This window comes from Melanostigma gelatinosum, assembly GCF_949748355.1.
Source record: "Melanostigma gelatinosum genome assembly, chromosome: 3".
Lineage (NCBI taxonomy): Eukaryota > Metazoa > Chordata > Actinopteri > Perciformes > Zoarcidae > Melanostigma > Melanostigma gelatinosum.
In genome coordinates, this window is record NC_136636.1 from 16,311,729 (window position 1) to 16,337,638 (window position 25,910).

Sequence of the window (25,910 nt, forward strand, 5' to 3'; positions counted from 1 at the left end):
AATTTTTCGAAAAAAAAATATTTTTTGGAAAATTAATTATTCAAAAATAATTATGGATTAATGTGCATATATACTGTAACAAAACTGGAATAACGTAGCCTCACACGGGGCACCATTATGTTGGGAACTAAAGGAGCGTGTTTGGGTTATCAGCATTTAAGAAACTGAATTCTTGACATCAATAGAATTATTGATGTATGTAACAATTATTAATGATTATTAATATAAACGGGGCACCACCCTGCGAACAGGGACCAATAACCAAACGATAAAACTAAGTCTCATAATTAGTAGTCACTCATAATATCAATAGTCTGCGTATGACTATACATTCAGTGACAGTGAAGGTTTTTAAGTTCGAGCACAGGCTACTACATACAGTCTTATCAAATACATATGCACAAGTAATCACAGACGACTGCTCCTGAAAGTATAACAGAGTTTATTGAATCAAAATAATAAATGATCAAATCAATTAATATTGCAACCAACAAACGTTATCATACAATTTTATATGCCTAAACTAAAGAATGAATAAAGTGGATGAGGGTGTATGTCTGTGTGTGTATGTGTATGTGTGTGTGTGGGTCTGTGGGTGAACAGGAAGGAGTCTTACAGCTACGCTAAAGACTACAAAGATGGCGGCGTCGAGTGACGCTGGCCAAAGGGGAGGGGCCTTAAGAACTACAGCTAAAAACTACAAAGATGGCGGAGTCGAGTGATGCGGACCAAAATGGCAGTTAGGCTGCTGTATGTACTCACGTGTGTTTCGTGAAAGGAGGAAAGAGAAAAAAGGAGCGAGAACTCGAAGTGAATCACGCTTCGGCGTGCGATGTGGTAGGGAGCCTGAGTGCTGGTTCTATCATGCATAAATATACCGCTGTCGTTTTTGAACTTCCGGTAACTTATGCCGTGATAAGCCACGCACCTCAGCTCACTCACCGAGTCGAGTTAATGAAAAGAGAACTTCCACACGGAGTGGAAGACAATGAATCAAATAATCAAATAAATCCCAAACAAATAGTCATAGTTGATACACACATACAGCGGAGCTTCTCTGCTCCGTAATGATTGCGTAATACCTCAATATCACGCGACAGTCTTAAACACACAAAAACACGGGAATATCAACATATAAATGAATGGCCTGAATTAAACTTAAGTTAATTTAAGCTAAGCTATGCCCAAATGCCAAGAATCTTACTTGTAGATGCTTCGTTGCAACGTTGAAGGGTTCGTGAGCAAAGTTGTCCTTTTTCTTCGAGAGGAAGGGGGGGGGGGTGCTTCTCAGCGCGGCGTTGAGCTGGCGCTGTTTCGGTCTGTCGTGGCGCAGCTCGCTCTGGAGCAAACGCAGACGTGATCTGTCCTCGCGGCAGGGAGGGTGATCTAACTTCGGCTGACGGCGTGGTCCGTGCGTCTTACCGGGAATCGTCGGTGAAGGAGGGAGGCGTTGTCGTCTTTCCTTCGCCGGAATGTGTGCACCAAAAGGAAAAGGAGCAAAAAGCGCTGAACTGATCACTGAAGCAGATTCGTTATCGCGGGCTGTTTCATCCAGCGAAACGGCTTGTCAGGGTTTGATGAGGGGAGAAGGGCCGTTGTTTCCTCGTGGCCTCGTGCGTGCTGGAGGGGGGAGGAGAGGCCGAGGTGTCTTCATGCGTCCAGGACGAAGGTCCGGGTGAAGAGAGGGGTTGTGTGCTTCCTAACTCAACCGAGGTCGAAGGGGGAAAGCTGGTTCTTCTGTGGCCTGGACGGGGGTGTCCGAGCGAAGAGAGCGTTTGCGTGTGCTCCCTGTTCGACGGAGGTCGACGGGAAAAAGCTGGATTCTCTGTGGCCTGGACGGGGGGGGGGTCCGGGCGAAGAGAGCGGTTGTGTGCTTCCTAACTCAACCGAGGTCGAAGGGGGAAAGCTTTGAGTTGGGGGAAGCAGATAGTTTTATAGAACAGGGGTCGAACCACAGGGGTCCTGGGTTCGCCTGGCTCTCGGCCAATGAGATTGCCGCGGTTACCATGGTTATTTGGGGGGGGGGAATTCACACCTGAGTGTGAAATCCCTTTGCTCTCCTCAAACTACAAGTCAGGATGAGATCTTTGCTTGAAAAAGCGAAGGCCTGATTGTCTTTGTCCACAGCACATGTTTAAGCCATATGGCCAGAGCCCAACACACACATGCACACACCCAAGCACAATCATTCACAGCAGGACATAGAACCATATGTAACACTCCCTTCCTTAAGATGACAGCCATAAGGGTGTCATCCAAAACCATGCTGTTTTAACAGAAGAAACCTTCTTACGCATGAGGATACCAACCTCCCAGTAAAAGTGGCATGAGTAGTACCACTCTCATCCTTAGGCAACACTGCTGCCATACACTTGGCCAAAGGAGGGTCAGCCTTCTGGGCTGAAGTTACAGAAGGATCAGGATCAGCCTCTACTGTCAACAGGTGGAGCCACTTCAGATAAATTCACTATATCTTCAGACTTTCTTGACTGGGCACGAGTTACAATGCAAGCAGGAAGGACTTTAGGCAACCGAGATGACAGATCAGCACTCTGGTAATTGTCAACTACGGAGCCTGGTGGTCTATCCACTACAATGGGAGCAGGAAACACCTTCCCTCCAGCCAAATCATTACCCAAAATCAGGTCTACTCCCCCTAAAGGAAGCTGGGGACGAATCGCCACCACGACAGGGCCTGTAACCAACCCAGAATGCAAATACACAACATGCAATGGGGCTTTACGCCACCTCATCCCACATCCTTGGACTGAAGCACTGCAGTGGAGGTCTTCTGAGAGAGAGGCAAAACTCCTGCCAAAAACAAGGACTGAGAGGCTCCTGTATACCTAAAGATGCGAATTGGGATGAGCTTCTCAGAATCAGAAATTGCTATTGAACCCTCCATACGGAATGGTGCAAAGAAGTCATGCTCAGTGCGTTTTTTTATTGGTCTGACAAGGACCAACTACACAGGGCAACTGCTGTGGTACTGAAGCTATTAGCCCTACAGGCTTAGTACCTTCTGACGTTTTGTTGAGAGCGTGACAGTTTGCCATGAAATGACCAGGCTTTTTGCAATAAAAGCAAGTCCTAATGGGAACTGAAGGAGACCCATTGCTTCCAGGTCTTAAACAAAAGGTGTGAGGAGAGGCTAAGCTCTTAGTCTCGCCAGTTTTACCACTAAAGACTGTTTTATGAGCCAAGACATACTCATCAGCAAGCACAGCGGCCTGCTCCACTTTAGTCACTCTTTGCTCAGTCAGATAGATGGCCACCACTTTTCTAAATTCTTCCAGAATAATCAACTACAGAAGTTCCTTCTTGGTCACAACCTTTTGTGATGTGAACCACCTAGTGAAAAGGATTTCCTTTTCTCTAGCAAACTCCACAAATGTCTGCTTCTCCACCTTACGATACCCTCTAAACCCCTGTCTGTAGGCCTCAGGGACCAACTCATAGGCACGCAAGATGGCTGCCTTAACGATGTCATAATCTGAGCTCTGGGTCAGAGTTAAAGATGAATAAGCCTCCTGAGCTCTACCTGTCAGTACACACTGCAACAGTAGTGTCCAGAATTCTTTATTCAAACATTATTCAAGGCGTAGCTGTTGTCAGGGTAAACAGTGCAAAACAGTGATCATATGGGCAGAACACCGGCAACATCATGAGACTTCATAATGAGCCTCCTACTGTATTTACTGTAAACGTTAGTGGCTCCAAGCTCATCTGTGTTTTTCTGATTTTTAAAGCACCTAAACAGTGATTGGATTCTCCTGGAGGCCCCAACAGGCACATCTTTTATAATTTATAGTGGGGAAGACTGGAGCAATATCTTGATGTGACGCTTAAAATAAGCCTGTTTATCACTGATGATGCAAAAATATAAAACACGATGAACTTCATTTCAGAATGAGTTACGCGGCACATTTTTTACCCCCAGTTTCTCTGGAAATGATCATTATCAAAGTCTGGTGTTGCAACAGAAAGTATTGACATTAGGGGCTTTTATGTGTTGCTATGTTACGGGACATGTTAACTTAGGGCAGATAAAATGACTGAATAGATGTGGCAATGGAAGGTCTCATTGAAGTTAGATGATATTTTTTAGGTTTAAATACATTTTCTTTATTGGAGGAAATTATTCATTTCTTGATTGGCATCTGTGCCTGATTATTGTGTTTATGTTGTGCAGTGGGACTTTGTTTTATTCTACTCGGCCTTCTTTTGTAGCTGCAGTGTCCTTGTATCAATGGCCCTCTTCAACAGTGTGAATAGCACCTTATATATGCTTCCTTTAGGCAATATTATCAGAAAACACTCTATAACCTTTCATTGTTATGCAGATGATACTCAATTATATATATCGATCAAACCAGACGAAACCAACCAGCTTGCTAAACTGCAAGCGTGTCTTAAAGACATAAAAACCTGGATGACCTGCAACTTCCTGATGTTAAACTCAGACAAAACTGAAGTTATTCTACTCGGCCCAGAACACCTCCGAAATCAGTTAACTAATGATATAGTTTCTCTAGATGGCATTGCGCTGGCATCCAGCAGCACCGTCAAGAATCTTGGAGTTACCGTTGATCAGGATTTGTCTTTCAACTCTCAGATAAAACTTATTTCTAGGACTGCCTTTTTTCACCTACGTAATATTTCAAAAATCAGGCACATCCTATCTCAAAGCGATCCAGAGAAATTAGTTCATGCATTTGTTACCTCTAGACTAGATTACTGCAATTCCTTATTTTCAGGCTGCTCTAATAAGTCTCTTAAATCTCTCCAGCTGATCCAGAATGCTGCAGCTCGTGTACTAACAAGAACTAAGAGGAGAGATCATATTACTCCTGTATTAGCTTCTCTGCACTGGCTCCCTGTAAAATCTAGAATAGAATTTAAAATCCTTTTACTTACCTACAAAGCCCGAACTGGTCAGGCTCCATCATATCTTAAAGAGCTTATAGTACCATACTGCCCTACTAGAGAGTTGCGATCCAGTGATTCAGGGTTACTTGTGGTTCCTAGAGTCTTAAAAAGTAGGACGGGAGCCAGAGCCTTCAGTTATCAGGCTCCTCTTCTGTGGAACCAGCTTCCCGTTTCAGTCCGGGGGGCAGACACACTCACCACATTTAAGAGTAGGCTTAAGACTTTCCTCTTTGATAGTGCTTATAGTTAGGGCTGGCTCTGGCTTGCCTTGGACCGGCCCATGGACAAACTGGTATAGGCAAAAACTACAGGGGGACTTCCTACACTGAGCACCTCTCTCCTCCTCTTCTTCACCTCCGTCTGTATGCATTGATGTCCCATTAATGCTGATTACTAACTTTACTTCTTCCCTGGAGTATTTGTGCTTTCTCGCCTCACAGGATGACCGCAGTTTTATCTGGACACTGGTTCTTCAACCAGCCATGGCCCTGCTGACACCTACTACGATCTTCATTGTTAACATTATTAACCCTATTACCGATACCATTAATGCACAGTACTGATTTTGTCTCTTCCCCGGAGTCCTTGTGCTTCCTCTCCTCACAGGTTTCCATGGAGCATGGTTTCATCGGGACCCTGGTCCTTCCTCCTACCATGGCCCTGCTGACTCCAACTGCTAATATCACTTTTATTATTACTCACATTACTATTTCATACTACCGATACCATTAATGCACATTATTGACCGGCTTCTTCACCAGAGTCTCTGTGCTTTCTCGCCTCACAGGTTCCTGTGTATCCGGGTTTACCTGGACCAGGTGTTGCCTCCTGTCATGGCTGTGTCATACATTGAATGTGCTGTAATTACATTGAATGTGTTGTAATTCACTATCCTGTTCTACACATGACATCATTGCACTTCTGTCCATCCTGGGAGAGGGATCCCTCCTCTATTGCTCTCCCACAGGTTTCTTCCTCTTTCCTCCCCGTTAAAGGGGTTTTTGGGGAGTTTTTCCTGTTCTGATGTGAGGGTCCCGGGACAAGAGGATGTCAAACGTGTACATATTGTAAAGCCCTCTGAGGCAAATTTGTAATTTGTGATTTTGGGCTATACAAAAATTAATTGAATTGAATTGAATTGAATAGCAGTAATAGGGATCTTTTGGCTGAGAGGACACCGTGAACACAATTGAGCTGCTGTACAATTGTCACAGAGGAAACAGCAAACAACACCACATTGTCTCTCTGAGTTCTGGTGAAGACTATTCAATATGTCACTTGGGTGTGACGCAACGCTATGTGATGCAATCACATATTATTAATAGTTCTTAGTTATTGATAATTTGATTGGATGTGAGTGATGTGAATTCTCCCACAGAAGTCTTCATAGTTTTATAGTGATTCATCGGTTGACAAAAATATACCTTCTTTCTCCTCAAACTATTGTTACAGAAAGCCCCATGCTCATTAAGGAAAAATACTGTTGAATTGTATGATTATAGTAATACGGTAACAACAGTTTTGCAAACGGCTTTCTCAGTAATTTGAGGCCTGCTGTTGTGAGTGATTTAGCATTTGGTTTACTCACGTTGTGCTTATATTCGTCCTAAAGACCACCACGTCATTGTGTGGGATGTGAACAGTAGCACTGAGAATCTGCAGGTTTGTGACATTAAATACTCAACGGACAAGAGCAAACAAAGTAAAAAACTCAAGCAGACTTTGACCGTTGGCCATGTAGTCTGTACTTGTTTGCTTGGCTCAGTACTGAAATTCTGGACAGCACAAAATATGTGCCATACTTTCCAACATTTGACCTCAGCCTTTGATCACTTCCAGCTACGTACGTACCGTTCATGTTGGTGTATTTATTGCAAAAGTTTCAGTGAACAGATTGGACGAGTGAGAGAATGAGGTCAGGCCTCGAGTGTTGGAAGTCCCGGTGTCAACAGTAGAACTGAGTCATCGTTACCCAGATGTTGTACAGACACATGTTGAATATAAGGCTTCATGACGTCCGTCATTGACCGCAGAGTTCACAGAAGTGTAGGTACAGTAAAACTAGAACCTTGAGCTATTAGATAGAACACTGCTCTTTGAAATTGAAAATGAATTGTAAATAATTTGGCAATTTGGCAAAAAAAAAGGCAAATACAGGCAAACCAAACAATGGCTCTGGAGAGAGCCTTTGACTTTTTACATGACCTATACTGTATGTAATAATTCATGTCCTTTCTTTCTCTGTCCCAGATGTTCAAGATATTGAGCAACTATAAAGGATCATCTTCATTGTATACATACAAGCCAAAAATAATCAGTTCCTACTTGGACTATGGAACCAACTCAGTCAGAGATGAACATCTTATCCAACGGGAAAAGTCACGACCTCGAAGGTGACTTAGGGATGCCAATGAAGACATTGCCAGAAGAGGATCAGTGAGTATTCCCCCTTCATTTTAAACACAGACGAATGGCTGCCCTTTGTCGTTTACATACTGTTAATGTCATTATAACACAGCATGTGCCTTGCACTTTTTATACATTTTATCTTTCTGTATTATATTTGAAAGCACATCCTGGATTATTCAAACAACTGTTGTTTAAGTTAACTAAACAAAGACACTTTTGGACGCTTTGATTTGCATACATACCTTTGTCCTTGTGATAAGAGTTTATCATTTAATAATGACCAGGATAATGGATGTGGCGAGGAACATACAGTATGACTTACATCCTACATAAACTTGACTTTTTTTAAATACATGTTCACCTTGTTTTTTGCTCACGTCATCGGGTGGATCCTTATTCAGAAATGGCACTCAAACAGTCAGGTATGTCTGTGCAGCTTTGTACGAAGACTTTTTAAACTGCATATTTGTTTCCATGCATATGATGATACAGGAAAATAAGCAAGTCTACAGGAGATATGTGCACAGTTGTAGGAGATAGATAGAGAGAACATCCATTGACAATTATAACTTTGCCCTGTAGATTTGATAATAATGATGGAGGACTGGAGAATGAGGAGTTTTTGCCCAGTGCGGAGGGAGAAAAACAAATCTGCTTCAAAGATGTGAGTCAAGTTTACAGACAAAAAACAACAGAGTGAGGATTATGCTTTTTCAAATTGTACATTTATTGTGTGCTCTTGTTTCTTCCCCCTCTTAGTCTGAAGGAAAGATGTCTTTTGGCATGTCCGTCTTCAACCTGGGTAATGCTATTATGGGCAGTGGAATCCTGGGACTGGCGTATGCCATGGCCAACACTGGCATACTCCTCTTCTTGTGAGTAAATAAGTGTGTTTATCAACTGGTGGCAAATTACAAAATATGAGCTAGAACCTGCATACAGGCAAAGTCAGTTATGTCAATGGTTTCAATGCTGCATTGTTGTCAGTTTCATTACACACACACACACACACACACACAGTATATATGGCAATAAAAGATAAGAATGAAGAGGAATCTTCATCTGAGTGTTTTTTTTATGGGAATGTGGATCTTTCAGGTCCATTTGAGGAGTGTCAATGTCTCACATTTTACCGTAGGAGTGTATGCAGTGTGGGATTCACACTGGTATGGTCTTGGTCTTGACGCGGACCTGCCCCCTCAAAGTCTTGGTCTTGTCTCAGCCTCGATACACTCTGGTCTTGCTCATGACTTGGTCTCGGTTTAGGTGGTCATGACTACAACATCCTATTAGTTTAATTTACTTCAGAGTGGTAAAAAAAACTATCAAACTATTTGCCAAAAGCATTATAGAATCCTGAGATTCTCTAATGTGCTTCCTTAGGGATTACACTTGAGGAGTGAGCTGCTTTGGTGGTACGATTGAGGGCCAGAGTGGTGCCAGTTACTTACAGGAGTGATTTACTATCTGTCATGACTTCTTGGAACATATCGTGTACCATGATATGCTCATCTTTACTCATACCTTTTTCAAAGCTCCCATCCCCGCTCCCGTTGCCACATACAGAACCCAGAAAGGCCACAGCCCAGAATAACCGATCCTCCAGACCCTGTGTGAGGCATCTGGATTGCTCGTGTACTTCCTTCTGCTCTTACCACAATGTTGGTGTCAGATCGTGACCCTGGTTGTCTTGGTCACGTTGTCTGTGTCTACGTAGCTGCAGAGAGCAAGTAGCGAGACTTAGGTTTAGAACGGCCCCAGTGTAATAGATTCAACTCCTCTCATGAAGGAGGCTGAAAGGTAATTTCCTATGAAATTCCTGTTCGGAATTAGAGCAGAGTTATTCTAACCATATATGCTTGGGGATCTTATCATTGCTATGGCAGTAGGTGCAACAGAAATTTATATTTACATGAGTTTTCAAAGCAACCTGAGGCAACCAACCTGCAGGTTAACAGTCTTTAATATCATGACAACTTAGTTCAAACGTAACATTCAATAAACAGCATGTGCATGTCAAAGTTAAACAAAGATGTAATGGTGAACTGCTTGTATTTAAGGCCAATACACAGTGAGACATTATGCCTGTTCTAAGAAGCACAAAACAGACTTGAGAGTTATTGAAAAACTGTAGGTTTGATTGAGTCACCAGATATAATCCTCTAGTATGATTAACAGCATGACATATGGAGATTATTAGTATTAGTAGTATGGCTACATTACAATCAGTATTAAAGCATTATAGATTGCCGGTGTTAATTTGCATTTCACTATTTTCTATGTTATCCATATATCTTATTATCATTACACTGTATCTCAGTGTAATGCTTGTCTTGCTTTAAGTCTGTGTTTTTATGCATTAGACAGCACTGCTTTTTAAAATCTGTTTAATCTCTGATGCGATTAAAGGCAAGTGGCTCTTTTGAACGGACTAGACCAGAGGCATTTCAAAAGTGTAATTCCTAGAAAGCAAACAAAAGAGCTTTCCAGGCACATGAGCCCAGTTATTGATGTATTATTTCAAGAGAAACACTCTTGGGGGATTAATTTCTCTATACGAGCACTTCATTAAAAGAAGACCATCAAGCATTGATACATGTCACCTAGTTGACTGCATTGGTATTGTTACACATGCTTCAGAGCGTCATGTGCTAAGAATATCTGCAATATTTGACCCCATAGTCACTTTTGTGTTTTGGATTCAAAGCATGTTTATTCATCTTTGTTCGTACATGTTTGCTCGAGAGTCTATATGTTTGGTCCTTGCTGCCTCAGTGGCTCTTTGTGCTACAAACGTTATTCCCCTCATTGTGGCTCTGGTGGAGATTATAGCCGATAGTGTCACGAGAACCATTGATCCACCAGCAGAGATACAAATAGACATTCTCACTCCACGCCAGCTTGTTTCCAGTGAGACAGAAATAGAGCAGTCAAGTAGGCATCAGGATCCAGAGAAGAATATTTCTTCATTGACACAAGTAATGTAATATACTAAAAAGCAGATCAACTAACTGCTTGTTTTTGAGTTGAGGGAGGTTGGACAGTTGTAATGCTGCTAATGACTGTTCAGTGTAATGTGAGGGCTCGGCCTCCATCCCTCTGCCTACACACAAGGGCCAGTGGTATTCTCGCTATTTTGTGGCTATAGGAAATGCAGAGTGTACAGAAATGCTGGGAAAAGGTCTGAGAAAGGGGATGGATTTTGGATCGACCTTTGACCCATAATGCTGACCTCACAACCCTGCTGACTTGACTCTGTAGGAGGACCACTGCAACTCGGGTTGTGGGAAATATGGTTTTCATCCATGTGTAGGACTGTTGAGGTCAATCAATCGGGAGCATTTATATTCAAAAAACAAGTATTATTACAAGAATGCCTCGTCTTTAATGCAGAACATTTGCCTCAACTTTTGGTTAAGTCTCACAATAATACTGTACAATAAACATTCATACTGTACAATCAACATTTTCAAGCAATGAACACCATCAGCTGTCAAATGTCATGCAAAGGCGGGACAGTGACGTGAAAAATCAGCCACTACTGAAGTTCAACTTCCCAGGCTTAGTGAAATGTTTTTTGTTCTCTCATTAATACACAATGTCAGGTCAAACAATAAATTGTGTAAATAAATGATGTCACATTGGCGGTAGCATCTAAGAACATGCACAATACATCACGACTGTTTTATTGTAATGTGCATGGAAATGGTCAGAAGAGTAAGGGCAGGATTATAATCCCAGAAGCAATGTAGAATTTGGTGAAATACACGGTTGACATATATAAACCTTCAGTATATGACTGTTCCTTCTGAATTGTGTGATAGGTTTCTCCTGACTGCAGTAGCAGCCATGTCATGTTACTCCATTCATCTCCTGCTGAAATCCTCTGGCATTGTGGGTAAGATTTGTGTCATGTCTCTGCCTTTTGTGAAGAAATCAAAAGGATATGTACTTAAAAACAGTTCTGCAACATCTGATACATTTAACCCATTCACCCAACAGTCACAGTTGTACAACATTTTAATTTGTTTATTATTTTACATTTTTGTAATTTGTTTTGTTGCTCAAAGGGAGGTCTCAGCAAACATAACTGAGTGAGTATTACTGTTTACAGGCATTCGAGCTTATGAAGAGCTGGGGTACAGGGCCTTTGGTACTCCTGGAAAAATGGCTGCTGGTATAGCGATTACCCTGCAGAATATTGGAGGTGAGGAGCCAATGTGACTTTGTGATTCAGTTGGTGGATGCCCTGTAGTAGAATACACGAGTTATGATGATATTCCCCACTCAACCACATACACAACTACATTCCTCAAACCGTTACTATTGTGACTTGTATTCCTGGCTGTATGTGCCGGAACATGAGGATGTACTAAGAGCAAAGATCAGGAGAAGTGTTGGTGAATAGCTGCTTTCCCGCTGCTGTCTGCTGGCAATAACAACAGTTTCACCGACTCACTGAGCCGCATGTATGGCTGGTTGTTTCTGACCAAAGCTTTGTAGACACATTAGAGGCACGATGAACATGATTTAAGTTGGTTGCATTTATAATGCTTAAAAACTTAATGCATGGGTTTTCATGAGTAGCCCTAAGTAGGTGCAATAACTACACATGGATTGACGTTGATTGGTGTTGTGATTGGCTCACTGAAACCAGTAACTCACTTTCCAGGGTCATGGCTATAATACAAATACTATATCAAAATAGTGCCAATAAAATGCCAATAATCCTGGGAGGAAAAAGAGATACAATCTGGAGAAGCTTGGCAATGTTTGGAAATTTTGCTTGAAAAATGACTGAAACAGTATATTTATGTTCCCCAACTTGACAGTCTTAATGTTGTATGAAAGCAATACAATTCTGGCCTTTTTGTCAGACTAAGTCTTTTAAATATACAGTGTCAATCTGCCGATAAATTACCGCTATGTGTTAATTATTTTAAACTGTAGACAGTAACCTCCCCCATGCTGCTAAAACACGAGTACATGACCTCAGTGTCCTCAATAGTAGCTACTGCTCTGTCACTTACACAAACATAATGTGACATGGCTTAGCGAATCATGATTGGCCACATTTTCACCCTTTCTCTGTCTCGTCTGTTACAGCTATCTCCAGTTACCTGTACATTGTTAAATCTGAGTTACCGCTGGTCATCCAAACCTTCCTGAAGGCGGATCCCAACTCTGAGTGAGTTTTATCACTTAAGCGCTTTTCAACATCAAAACCTCTGTGCTGCGAGTGAAAGGCACTCAACTCCTGCCTGCTGTCCAGCTCAGGCACTGTGTGCAAGGCCGAAGGGCCTGGCAGACTATGTGGGCAGTGAATAGTTTGCACGATTTATTGATTCAGTGGGTGTGGGGGTGTGATGAGAATGGCAGCCTGTAATTGGCTGATCTGCAGGGGGCCCTCGGTTGAGTACTATCTGTCAGTTATGTGTACACACATAAACCCTCAGCGCTTGTCAGCTCACGTCAGAGTCTTGCCACAGACACAGACGCTCTGCCTGTTCGAATCTAAAAACAAACCGTGTGCTCGAAAAGGGATTGCAGCGACTGCAGCAGTCCCTCTTAAAACATCTCAGGTCTTAAAGATTAAAAAAATAAGCTAAACATCTGGACCATCCTCTAATGTGAAGCACTTTGAATTACCTTGTTGTTGAAATGTGCTATACAAATAAACTTGCCTTGCCTTGCCTTAATGCAGGGGTCAGCAACCTTTACTGTCCAAAGAGCCATTTTGCTCGATTTTCCACCAAATGAAATGTGTCTGGAGCCGCAAAAGCTATTAGATATCACAGCTTATATACGTTTTATATATAGTTATATTATACATACAAAAACTATAGTTTGTTGTATTTATGAAATAATAGAACAAGAATAAAGACATTATTGACATTTTATTGCTATTTTAACTTTCATGAAGAGGAGAAAAAAAATACACTGGCATGTGTAGGCCTACATTGAGGTCACAGAACTAAACACAGAACTATGCAGGCCTTGAGTCCTCCCCATAGTTGTGGGAAATAACTTAGAAATAAATATAACATATAGCTGCAGAAGTGAATCAAACACAAGTCAAGTCTATTTGGGTCCTCTCCCCATGTTTGTGGAAAAAATATTAAATAAAAAGTAGCTGACTTTGAAATAAATATAACATATAGCTGCAGCCTAATATCTTAAAATGAGTGAAGATAAAAAAAGAGGCAGTTTGTATTATATACTAAAGTCCATTTCAGTGCGATGTCATCCTCTTCTTTCCTCAGACACGTACAGCCATCAACCGTCGCGTCTGAACATAAAAACAACTACATCAGTTCAGGATCTAAAATAAATATTTTTCTCCAAGATAATAGCCTGTTAAATGATAGTGTTCTCACCTGTTTAATGTGACTTTTGTTTCTGAACATCGCTGCAGAGTTTCTCTATGTCAGGGCTGTAAGATGTGACTTTCAGCTTCAAACAGGACTGCTGGCTGTCATCTGTGAGGCGGGAGCGATATTTGGCGCATCTCCAGCTTGATCTTTTTCAGCAAATGCTGTGTGTTTGGTCTGAAAGTGTCTTTCAACATTCGATTTTTTGTTGTTTGCAAATTTCTCGCCACATATTAAGCATACAGGTAGGCCAGCGTTGTTGGCAGTGAACGCAAATAAATACGTCCACGCAGAATTAAATTCTCTATTTTCTATTTTCTTCCAGGAGTTTTCTTTTTTTGGATTTATCCATTGATAACCTTACCGAGTCTGCAATCACGACGAGCCACCTGCAGGGGAAGGCGCTTGACGGCGACGTAATAGGATGTGACGCACATTTTAGTTGACTAAATATTAAAACGTTTTTTATTTTCCTTGACACAGTATCACCTCAAACTCCAAGATATGAGGTGTTCCCTTTTAAAGAGTGTCCACTGACAAAAAACATTAAAATAAATTATTTTTTAAAACATTTTAAATTTATTTTTGCACAAAGACTCAGGGAGCCGCAACAGAGGGGCTAAAGAGCCGCATGCGGCTCGCGAGCCGCGGGTTGCCGACCCCTGCTCTAATGCATCCAATGCAATACACAATACTCAGCAGAGTGTGTTTTTACATTTTTTATGCCATACCATTTAGAAAGAATTCTGACATCTAAGCCTTCTAAAGGGCACGCTACCTTTTATCATTGAGTCATTTTAGAGTGGGACGAAGTAATGCACATGTCTATGTTTGCGTGTGTTCATTTCAGGGGCTTAGCTACAATCGAAATTGACTCACAAGCATTGTGACTCATGCTCTTTCTGTGTCTGACGCAAGCACACACACACCCGCACTTACAAATGACAGCAGCAGGTGGTTAAACATGGGTGCCAAATTTCGTGGTCGAGCATAAGGACAGGTCAGCTGAGGGCTGGCACCCAGCAACCAAGACAGACTGTTCGTTTCCACTCAATGAGCCTGTTTCTCTTCAGATCCATGGCATCAGGAGAACAGGGTGTACTGAGGAGCGGGAGGTGGTGCTGGGGGGGGGTCACACAAGAGGGTCAGATATTTGGAAGTAGGAGGAATTCACTCAGAACTGTCGTCTTGAGACCAAGTCAGAAAAGTTAGAATTTAAGATTGAGACATGGACTTGGACTTACTGCTGTACTGTGACACTTGACTCCATGAAGACTTTTGATGCAGCTACAACATAGCAATCCCAATATTTGGGAGCTAAAAGAATTAGAGAATTCTGTATCGTCCAAAGACTATTTTTTATATACAAACACATACAATAACACAATAGGATCCCCTAAATTGGTTATTTAAAAATTCCGACCTAAATATGTGCTATATATCAGGACATTTTACAGTTTCAATGTAAAAGCAGAATAGAATAGGATAAAATGAATTCTGTCAGTGATCACAATTTTCTGTTACTTATGATTCATCACATTATTTCTGCTAATATTTCTATTATAACTTCACATCACAAGCTAATATCATTGACACTGTAAAATCCAAGGAATAATAAAACAGTGCTATAGGCCATTCTTAACCACCCATCTTACATATTTGATAACTATACATTGCAAACACCCAGCTGTGCATTAAGACATCTCAAATAAAAATGTTTAAGTGCAGCACTTGCAGTTTGCTTATGCAAACTAACCCTACCCCTTTTCACTTGACTTGGATTGGTGTTGTTTGACTTTAGATTAGACTTTCCCTCAGCAGCTCTGGAATCGCATCACAGCAGAAAGCTGATCGTCTCAAATGGCCTACTGGCTAAATGTCGTAAGAGGACACATGACCTGTGACGTGCCTGACTTCCTCCACGTTCCACATACACACAGAGCTAGCCTCATAGATCACTGTAGGGCGATGGCAGACAGTTGACTGGTTGTGTTTTGTCCAGACGGTTAAGAATAACATGTTTAGCAGCTTAAAAAGGGGGCTGTAGGACACAAAGACTGTTCTATACACAGGATTTAGGAGACAGTGGTCTTTGATGATTGACAATTATTTCTTTAAGCTTCCTGTTGCTGGTGCTCATCCCAGGTCTACAGCTACTAATTAAATGTATATTTGTTTTCCTGAAAAAGACACACAAGGGGCGTTTGTCTTTTCTATTCCTTTAAGTAAACTGGTGGTTGCCCACCTCAAGGACTGAAACATGTGTTAAAAAGACACATATACATGTTGTGGCGGCTTTTTAGGTTATGTGAGGGTGTTGTGTTTTATGAACGGCGTTCACAGGACGTTGTCTAATGGTGCCCACATATAGCCAATGATGAAACAGCAGCATGGTCCCCCTATCGGTTCAAGCTACTGCAGACAATGACCCAGATGAAGACCCATGTCGGTCGCAATGCGTAGGTCATTTTAAATACATATTGCACTGTTGGGTAAAGGCATTTTAATTTAGCACAATCCCTACAATGTGCCTTGGATTGTTTTTGAAGGAGACTTGCATTTTATACTTTTTTGAGACCATATGCCACCCTTTGAATTAACCCGTCACCAGATTGAATATGTTTGTTATGGTCTCGGGTGAGTAATGGAGATGTTTGTTGTGGGGTTGATGTGACACAACTAAAGGGACATAAGTGACGATGGTGTGATGGAATAAGCTGGTAATGTTTACTGACGTCTTGTCTTGGTGCTGTGTTGATGAGGCTCCACTGTTTTCCTATTCTGCAACTGTGAACAGCCGCATGAATCTTCAGAGTTACATACAGTCTACTCCAGTACTTCTGTCGAGAGCAACATAAGCACACATGTTTTTCCCACAGTTTTTGTGGCCATGGATGTTCCCAGCAGGTTGCTTTGTTTGGTCAGGCAAAATGCAGCACGTCATCCGTTTGGACCAGTCGATTTTTGTGATTTTAGAGAAAGTAGTACTAACGTTTCACAAAATATGTTCAACCATATCTTACCATCTAACACATTTTCCGCTGTAATTTTGTCCCCGTCTCTCTGTGTGCTGTGTCTCTCTGTGCCAATGTTTGAAATATTGAGCTCACCAAAGTAAACTATAGTTTTCTCCAAACAGTCTGTGGTACTTGAATGGAAACTACCTGGTCATCATGGTCTCTGCCAGTATCATCCTGCCCCTGGCTTTAATGAAACAGCTCGGTGAGTAGAACTAGTGCAGTTGGAGCTGCAAGCAAGGGAAACATTTGTGGTTCTTTTCACCACCGGAACTTTTCCAGGGACATCTTTAGGAACTCACCTGCATTTTGACCACTGGGGTCTAGTTTCAATGGAAGCCCAGATCTGCCCAAGTGCCCAAAATAATGCATAGTAAAAATACTTATGGTAGGTCAAAATAATCACACAGTAAGTCAAAACGTCATTTTGGTTTATGGTAGGTGCTTTTATATTGTCACCCACAGCTTTTTGTTTATCTTTTCTTTATGTGTTGGAAATGTGGTTCCAAAAGTTCCAGTTTTTGTTACTGGGCTTAGTTCCTGCCTCCTAATATTAAGAGACTATAAGTCAATGACGTCCTTGCACTTCTTTGCCTATCAGTCTGTTTTTACACACGCTTTGCTGCGAAGCGGAAGATCCTCAAGCTGAAGTTAATTCATTTGTAGTTTAGCTCTTTCCAGGAACATGTTCTATCTTTAGGACTTGTTCATTAAAGTTATTTTTTCTTTTGACTTTGAGCTTAGGTAAGCGCATTTTCATGCAGCAGTTACCTCAGAGTCAAGCAGTTAGTGTGTCTTAGTCCGACCTCTGGCAGAGGGAACAGTAGGTGCCCAATTAGACATAATTTTCTCTGAGTTGATCCCTCCCTCTGAACTATCCATGAATATAATATAAACATGCTCTTTCTGGTCCCATAGTGCTGTGAGGTCATTCGTCTGACTCTTAGCTTTTCTTGTGTAACTATTACAGATCGCAGTGGTCACAAACAACACATGAAGGCCAAGTGGATCAGGAGCTCTAACATTAACTGTCTTTTCCTCTTCATTTTCAGGTTACCTCGGCTATACCAGTGGATTTTCGCTCAGCTGTATGGTGTTTTTTCTCTCTGCAGTAAGTTGGTCCTGCTCACATAGTAGAACATCATCACAGTGACTCTTCACAAGGAGACTAATTTGTTCTGGCATGTCATCTTGGCACGTTAATCACTTTCTTCCCACGCTCATCTCATTTTTTGGTGGTGTCTTGCTATGTTTGATAAGGCTCATATAAGACCTGCTCAATGCACATCAAAGGTTAAATGTAAAACCTAAGTACTTAGAGACTGAGTCACACTAACCTGACGTAGGCAGTGGTTATTTTGAGCCCTTGGTTTGTTCGTGGTTACGTCTTTTCTTCGATTCCACCTGTTAGTTTCTTCAATTTTCCGCATCCCCTGCAGGTTATCTATAAGAAGTTTCAGATCCCCTGCCCTTTCGAAGAGTTCTCAGCCAACACTACTGCTGCCCTGAATGTCTCAAGCCACGGCCACGAGTACAACAATGGTCTGGTTCACGAAGACATTGACTCCCACTGCTCCCCACGCATGATCACCATGAACTCACAGGTAAGCGGCTGAGCTGAAAAACACAGTCTGCTTATCTGGATTGTTTTCAAACAGTAAAGCAAGAAACGTTGATGTCTGCAGAGTTCCCACACTTATTTTGAGAGTCTCGGTTGCACTTCTAATCATAGAAAGTCACCTGTTAATATGTTCTTAACAGACAGCATACACCATCCCCATCTTGGCTTTCGCCTTTGTTTGCCACCCTGAGGTCCTCCCCATCTACACCGAGCTCCGCAAGTGAGTCACCCCTCACCTGCATATATTTTACATGTCATTGCATAATGGAGCATTCAAATGACTTTCAACTGTCTGATTTCAGTCCAACGCAGAAGAAGATGCAGAAGGTGTCCAACATCTCCATCCTTGTCATGTACATCATGTACTTTCTGGCAGCGCTCTTTGGCTACCTGACCTTTTATGGTGAGAAGAGTTCTTACTTTTTGGGAGTTTGTCTTTACAATATCGTTGGAAAAATAATATTCAGGAAAACAAGAGAGATGGTTTTTTTTGTTAAACTAGAATTATCGCCTTGTGATTGTATGCATTCGTCAACCAGTCATGTTGCAGTTTACCTCCATGTCTGTCCAAAATGTCATAACTTCATAATGTTATCCAGTTAGACATTTGTGTGAAATTGTCATAAAAAGCATATGAATTCTTGAGTTATGACCAAAAATGTGTTTTGTGAGGTCACAGTGACCTTTGACCACCAAAATCGTATCAGTTCATCTGTGCAAGTGGACGTTTACACCGAATTTGAAGAAATGTGCTCAAGGTGTTCTTGAGATATTGCGTTCACAAGAACGGGACGGACATTAGGTCACAGTAATATAAAAAATACTTTGTTTTGCTGCTGTTTTTAGAAGAAAAAAGAGAAAAAGAGCAATAATTTTGTCCAAATCGAGGAATCAACAGGGCCCGTTATTATGATGAGGGGATTCTGCTTTATATAGAACACTATAGTACATAAAGGAAAATCTTGCCATAATGCAGCTTTTAAAAATGCTCAAATATGTTTTGTGGCAAAATGCAATAGAAGCAATTAGATTAAATATGTAATCATTTTCAGATTTTAAACAAATGTTCTAATCTATGGTTTTAATTTACTGCATGTTGTTGAGTCATATAATAATATGCGGTATTAATGGTTAGTGTTTTTCTGCATTGACGAAAAACAGAGCCTGGTAGAGTGTCTCATCCTCCACGTAGAGCACAAGCTCCATCTTGTGGTGACAAGCTAGAGTTTGTGGCTCGCCAGTGCTACATTAGATTATTACTCAGTGAAGTTCACATGAGATCAAGAAAGTACATTTTTCTGTATCTATTTTTCACATATTTCTTTAGGCAATGTGGAGCCTGAACTGCTGCACACATACAGCCGGATCGATCCTTACGACACCTTGATCCTGTGTGTGAGAGTGGCCGTCCTCACGGCTGTGACGCTGACCGTCCCTATTGTGTTGTTCCCTGTAAGTTTGTTGTTGATTTGTTCCCTGTGTTTCTCAATGACGATATCGTGGTATTATTTCCTCATTGAATCCTCTGTCTGCTCTGTCTACAGGTACGTAGAGCCATCCAGCATATGGCATTCCCCACAAAGTCTTTCAACTGGTTGCGTCACATTGCCATTGCTGTCGTTCTGCTCAGCATCATCAATATGCTGGTGATATTTGCCCCCAACATTCTAGGCATCTTCGGCATCATTGGTTAGTACAGCACAGTACAAAAAGATGAAATTGTATCAAAAGTATCGTAGAAAAACAGAAACATTGTCACCATGACAGACTTAAAAGTTGCAGACAAGTAGCAAACATATGCTATATCATATATATCACTAAAAAACATTACAACAATGATAGGAAACAACATATCCTGCAGGTCTTATTTATCCACTTGTCTGGATTTATTCGACTAGATATTCTACATATGATGTCATTATGATGAGTTACTTATTTTGTCGCTGTGTACAACCCTTGTTTGATCTAGCAGTGTTTGTTGTATTTCAAGCGTTCACATTTCTGACACACACAAAAAAACATTAAAGCAAAACAAAAAAACCTTACCAGAGCATGTTTGCTCACGGAAAAACAAGTCAATATTATTGTCACGCTCTGTCCTCGTGTTTCAAAGGTTAGAGGTCAAAGTTTGAAAAAATTGCAGTCGAAAGAGCGCCACGGGCATCTTCAAAGGCAGCTTCTGCTTTGACAAACATGTGCATGCAGATGACGCAATATATGGAGCTGTTTGCAACAACTTTTGGATATTGTTAGGGCTTACAATCCTGAAACTTGTCTGTTTCAATTTTGAATTTAAAAAACAGGTGAATCTGATATGAAGAAAAAAATCATGAATGTAAAAAAATCTGAATGAAAATATAATTCGCAAAGCAAGCCTTCTGGGGCGTTTTTGATTTAGTTTTAACTCACAGGGGGTGCATAGGGCCTGTCTTTGTTTTTTCTCCCTCACTTTCTATCACCACTGTATCACTCTGTCTATCACTGTAAACTATATTTAACATGCTGTGTATTCTCTTCAAAACCTTTTTTTTGGGTCATTAAATAAATAATTCATGAATGAAAAGAAGAAAAAAATCAGATGCAGGAACAAATTAAGAGGACGGCAACACTTGTTGCCCAGTAATGGGCAAATAAAATACAATAATAATAGAAAAAAATATAATGACAAACAAAAAAACCAACAACAAATGATGCATCAAGCACCCTGAAAAATAACATTTCAACAAAACTTGGTAAGATTGCTAAAATATTCTCAGTGTTGAGTCATGTTACTCATTACTTACAAACTGATTATAATTAGACTTCCAAATGTTTTGTCTTCATATCGCTGCAGTGCCATTTGCTTTGTTTTTCACCAGCCCTTCCTCGTTCTCCTTACAGGCGCAACGTCGGCTCCCTGCCTCATTTTCATCTTCCCTGCTGTCTTTTACATCCGCATTGTTCCCAATGAAGATGAACCCATGAACTCTGTTCCTAAGATACTGGTGAGGCCTTGAAATCTTTCCCCACTTCAGTCATTCATTATGCTTAGTTGGTGATTATCCCATGTGATAAAGGCTATTGTCATGGAATGGTGTTCTTGATAATTAAGCATCAATGCCATCGATGTGCTCTTTCCCCCTCGTTCTTAGGCGGCCTGTTTTGCAGCTTTGGGTGCCATTTTCATGTTAATGAGTCTGAGCTTCATAATCATCGACTGGACTTCAGGGGGCGGCCATGCTGCTGGAGGCCACTAGATGCTGCTTCGGTGTTTGTGAGCTCTGGAAAGGGGGAAAATAACTGGTCAATGTAAAGGGAACACTGTCACTTCAGTGGGATCGCTACAGGGCTGCACAGAGCCTGCAGGGGTTTGTAACAAAATATACAGTATAGGATGTCGGTTGAGATCACACTGTAATTGATCGAGTTAAATTAGCTTTTTGTGAACAAAGTCCTTGCATAACGACATAATTCATTTAACACAACACGTAATGCAATTTGTATGAATAATCAGGACTAAACAGGGGCTTTTTTATTACCATCTGTTGGGTCCTCCTTTCCTGTTGCTTCCTTTTTATTGACACACAAACAACTGCAGCTGGTACTGTACAGAAACAGAAGGCATGATCGTCTGTTAGGCTGAAGACGGGAATACATGAAGATATGCATGAGAAATAACTTGTTATTTTTCACACCAATTTCAATTATTTTTCATAAGACACACAAAAGAGAATAGTCAGATGATTTCATCCTGACCAGCTGCTCTCGGAACTGTCCATCATGATGTAATGTAAAACAAAAAAAGTGCTTTAAGGCCTTAGAGTGCAGGTGATATTTCATTTCATGGTCTGTGGCGGTGTTATGTAATGCATCCCACTAAGCTTTTGTTCCAGATCTGCTAACTCTCTTCAGAAACCTTGGTGCCTTATAGCATTTGGAACAGCACACAAACACACAGCAACAGGATTGTATATTTATTGAGACACTATTAATTTCAAATGGACTATATTTAACTACTGTATATGATAAAGGCAATGATCCAAATTGATCGCATATCAGTTTTTGTTTTAGCTTACCGTACATAAATAATGGAAGGAGTTACGAATGATGATATTCTGATTTTTTTTATAAAATACAAAGAGCTTGATCTTAGCATTTCATGCATGCCCTTGCAGAACTTTCAGCTCACGTATGCCAAACTGTGACTACTTGAATATAAACCAAGAACAGCTCAAGTTTTAAACGGACAGTTCACATGTGAGTCTAGCTCCTAAATCTCTTAAATTCTAGACACCCCCTTTAAAATTCAGAAATCTCTTTTTTCCCACACTGAATGTTGATATGTTTGTGAAAATATACTTATTCACATACTTATAAACTGTTAGATTAGACGATTGATACATCACTACAAAGGCTAAACGCCTTCCAGACCTTCTAAAGCTCACTAACTGGAAGTCACCTACCTGAACAACCCTGAATCCTAAAAATTACGTTCTCCCGAAACTAAAATGCATTCTCAATTACGTTTGACCATAAACGTATTTTCTCCCTGATTATGTTTGTGTTTGACGTATTACAAAATACGTTTCAAATCAACATTTTAACACGAACCTTTTTTCCCTCTCCACCACCGCCTCTCCTCCCTATTATGCGGTCAGAATACGACCGCAACACGCCGCCTGTCTCCGGCAGAAATGCGCTGATCCACGCACGGGGGGACGTGGTTATGGTTAGTGGTTATGGTGAGGGTAAGAGTAAGGACAGGGACGTAATCAGGGAGAAAATATGTTTCAGGGAGAAAATACGTTTATGGTCAAACGTAATTGAGAATGCATTTTAGTTTCGGGGGAACGTAATTTTTAGGAGATAGGGCTCACCTGAAACATGGTTTCCAGCCATGCAGATACCGGTAGTTTTGGTTGTAATTGCTCAGGTCTTGAGTTACACTATAATGACAAAAGTATGTGGACACCTAAGCAATGTACATATCTTAAAAACGTATGCAAATAAACAAAAATAAAAAACTATCTTGACTAGACACCACTTTGGATCGGTTAGAAAATGTGATTTTTTTAAAAATAATTTGGTTGAACCCACCTGAGCTCGAACAATGTTTGTCCATGCAACATGAGTTGTAAAGATGAACCCGCTGGTGGGAGTTCATGTGTTTTTCATTTGAAGATGTATTATGCTTTTGGGATTCTGTTGTAACAGCTTACTGGTTTGTAGTATTTTGATCTTACAGTGAAGTGTATTGAAGTATCATTCTGTGCTATAGTTAACATTAGTATTATGAAGCCCTTCTTTAAAAGATGCTACATGAAATAATATTTCAAACATTACTGTTGTGGTGATCTGTCAGTGATGACACATTCATGGATACTTTCATTATTCAGGTGAATTTTGAGACTCACAAAAGCACAACAACATGCATATACATTATTTTCTTTTTTTTTACAAATTACATTTCATTATATATAAATCACAAATTAACAATTTAAAAAACAACACAAACTGTTTAAACTTTTAATAAAAATAAATTTTATCACAAAACTTTTATCACAAATATTTTCTGCTCTTATCCAAAGGTATATTGTATCGCAAGTTTCAGGCTTCGTAACAGTCCTGCGTAAATCATTACTTCTCCAAATATATTTATAAAGTATCTATTCCTTTAGCAGTTTTGATTTTTACCGATGAATTGTGAATAAGTCGGAAATACTTATGCACATATCAACCTCCGTCCCTTGCTTTTCCACATGTATTTACAGTGGTTGTAGTGGTGTTAATGAAAGTTTAGTTTTGGCATGTTTAGTGAACAGAGTTTTTATTCACTTAAAGGTATCATGCCAAAACGAGAACTGACTACATACTGCTTTAAAGTGCCTTAACCTTTTAACAGGTACCACAGTTTTAATACCAGACGCCGTATATCAAATATGCATTTTTCTTGTACCTAAACAAATCTGTGTGATATTTTATTACAGCTGTTGTTCAAGACATAGCTTTATGAAAATGACACAACTATAATATAATATGGTATATGAATTTTGGTGAATAAGAAGTGGCTTTATATAAATAATGTATATAAATGTAAACCTTTTATATTTGTGATGCATATTTACAATAGCTTGTAAAGTGTAAATAGCAGGGACAGTTTTAGTTTGCCAATAAAATAATTGTAGATGTTTTTACATTGTCATCATTTCCCCTTCACTGAAACTAATTCTTATTTAAGCATCCCCAAACGCATTTGTGTAGTAGGTTTAAACGCAGAGTTTCTATACCTGGTCAGTGTTCTTATGGTGTCAATCTGTCGAGGCTAAGTTGTGTTTACATAAAAAAACACTAATTTAGGTCATAATGATCCTTCATTGCTGACCTTACTTTAAGACTTAAAGAATACAACACACATGTACTTGTGGCTGAATGAATTGGGGCGATGGGAGACATTTCGGATGAAACCGTTGTTACTGTAATTATTTAATTAATTATTTAATTTTAATTTGTTTGTGTTTATTATTTTACAACCCTTCTTTTTTCAGTATATTTCAATATTAACTCTTGTTAGAATGGCCTGTTTTTCCTCGGTTTTGTTTTGTGAAACACTTTGAGCTGCATTTCGTATTATATAAATATATATTAATTATTTGATAAACATATATTTATTTCTTTATTTATTTAAACATATCATTTATTATCATTTTCACTTCATGGCTTTCCAGAGCATTTGGCCCAGTATCTGCCGCCAGAGAAAATGTCTATTTATGTCCATATGGTGGCGCTGTCAGCCAGCTTGATTGTGTGGAAGGCTATTTCTTTAACATGTGACACAAAGACCTTTTAGCCATATTAACAGCTCGTCCTGCTTCCTCCAAGACAAACCTACTCCTGCGCAGTTCAGTCAGTCAGAGAGCAGCTCAGACAGATGTATACGTTGCGTTTCTTTCGTCCATGTGAGATGCAGAGGAGTGAAGTTGGCACAGCGCCCACTGCAGTCCACACACCACACTGCTGAAATCACTACACAAAAGTGAAGGCTACTAGATCAGGTGTGGGGAAGGAGGATGACTCAACTGAATGGAAAGTTGTGATTGCGTTTAAGAATGAAGGGGCCCATTATCACCCGTTAAAACTGACAAAGGCAATAGAGAAGGAAATAGGAAAGATTAAGTTTGCCAAGTTTTTTAGCAACAGGCGTCTTTTGATCTTTGCTACAGATCAAAGGCAACGAGAGAAGATCCTCGGAGCTGAAACTTTGAATGGAGAAAGGACCAGCTGTCATATTCCTGGGAGCGTTTCAAAGCTGAGAGGTGTTATACAGGATGTGCCATTGTCAGTGTCCATAGATGAGATAATTAAGGAAGTGAAAGGAGGAAAGGTAGTGAAAGCTTCCAGACTGCAAATCAATCGAAATGGATGGAAAACTGATAGCCTATCAGTGCTGCTGGAGTTTGAAAAGATCTTGTCTAAGAAAATAAGAATAGGATATATGAGCTATGATGTAAAAGAGTTTATTCCAGCTCCTTTAAGATGCTTCAAGTGTTAAAGAATGGGACATACTGCAGGGCAATGTAAGGGTAA

The 25,910-nt window shown here is 40.4% G+C and overlaps 1 protein-coding gene across 3 annotated transcripts in view; it reads left to right on the plus strand.

Moving 5' to 3' along the window:
• LOC306775481 (sodium-coupled neutral amino acid transporter 3-like) overlaps window positions 1–24,516 on the plus strand; it is a 46,791-nt gene extending 22,275 nt beyond the window's left edge. The window contains exons 1-17 of one of the 3 annotated variants that reach the window (XM_079265922.1): window positions 4,661–5,789; window positions 7,180–7,365; window positions 7,740–7,760; window positions 7,921–8,002; window positions 8,098–8,213; window positions 11,163–11,236; window positions 11,453–11,545; window positions 12,445–12,526; window positions 16,849–16,931; window positions 17,779–17,837; window positions 18,166–18,330; window positions 18,488–18,567; window positions 18,650–18,750; window positions 19,675–19,799; window positions 19,892–20,036; window positions 21,228–21,331; window positions 21,479–24,516. In XM_079265922.1, coding sequence (XP_079122048.1) covers window positions 7,262–7,365; window positions 7,740–7,760; window positions 7,921–8,002; window positions 8,098–8,213; window positions 11,163–11,236; window positions 11,453–11,545; window positions 12,445–12,526; window positions 16,849–16,931; window positions 17,779–17,837; window positions 18,166–18,330; window positions 18,488–18,567; window positions 18,650–18,750; window positions 19,675–19,799; window positions 19,892–20,036; window positions 21,228–21,331; window positions 21,479–21,583 — 1,539 coding nt within the window. In that variant the 5' untranslated portion in view covers window positions 4,661–5,789; window positions 7,180–7,261 and the 3' untranslated portion in view covers window positions 21,584–24,516. Of the gene's footprint in view, window positions 1–4,660; window positions 5,790–7,179; window positions 7,366–7,739; window positions 7,761–7,920; window positions 8,003–8,097; window positions 8,214–11,162; window positions 11,237–11,452; window positions 11,546–12,444; window positions 12,527–16,848; window positions 16,932–17,778; window positions 17,838–18,165; window positions 18,331–18,487; window positions 18,568–18,649; window positions 18,751–19,674; window positions 19,800–19,891; window positions 20,037–21,227; window positions 21,332–21,478 lie in introns of those variants that run through there. The other 2 variants (XM_079265921.1, XM_079265923.1) reach the window with 2 other exon arrangements.
• The last annotated feature ends 1,394 nt before the right edge of the window (window positions 24,517–25,910 follow it).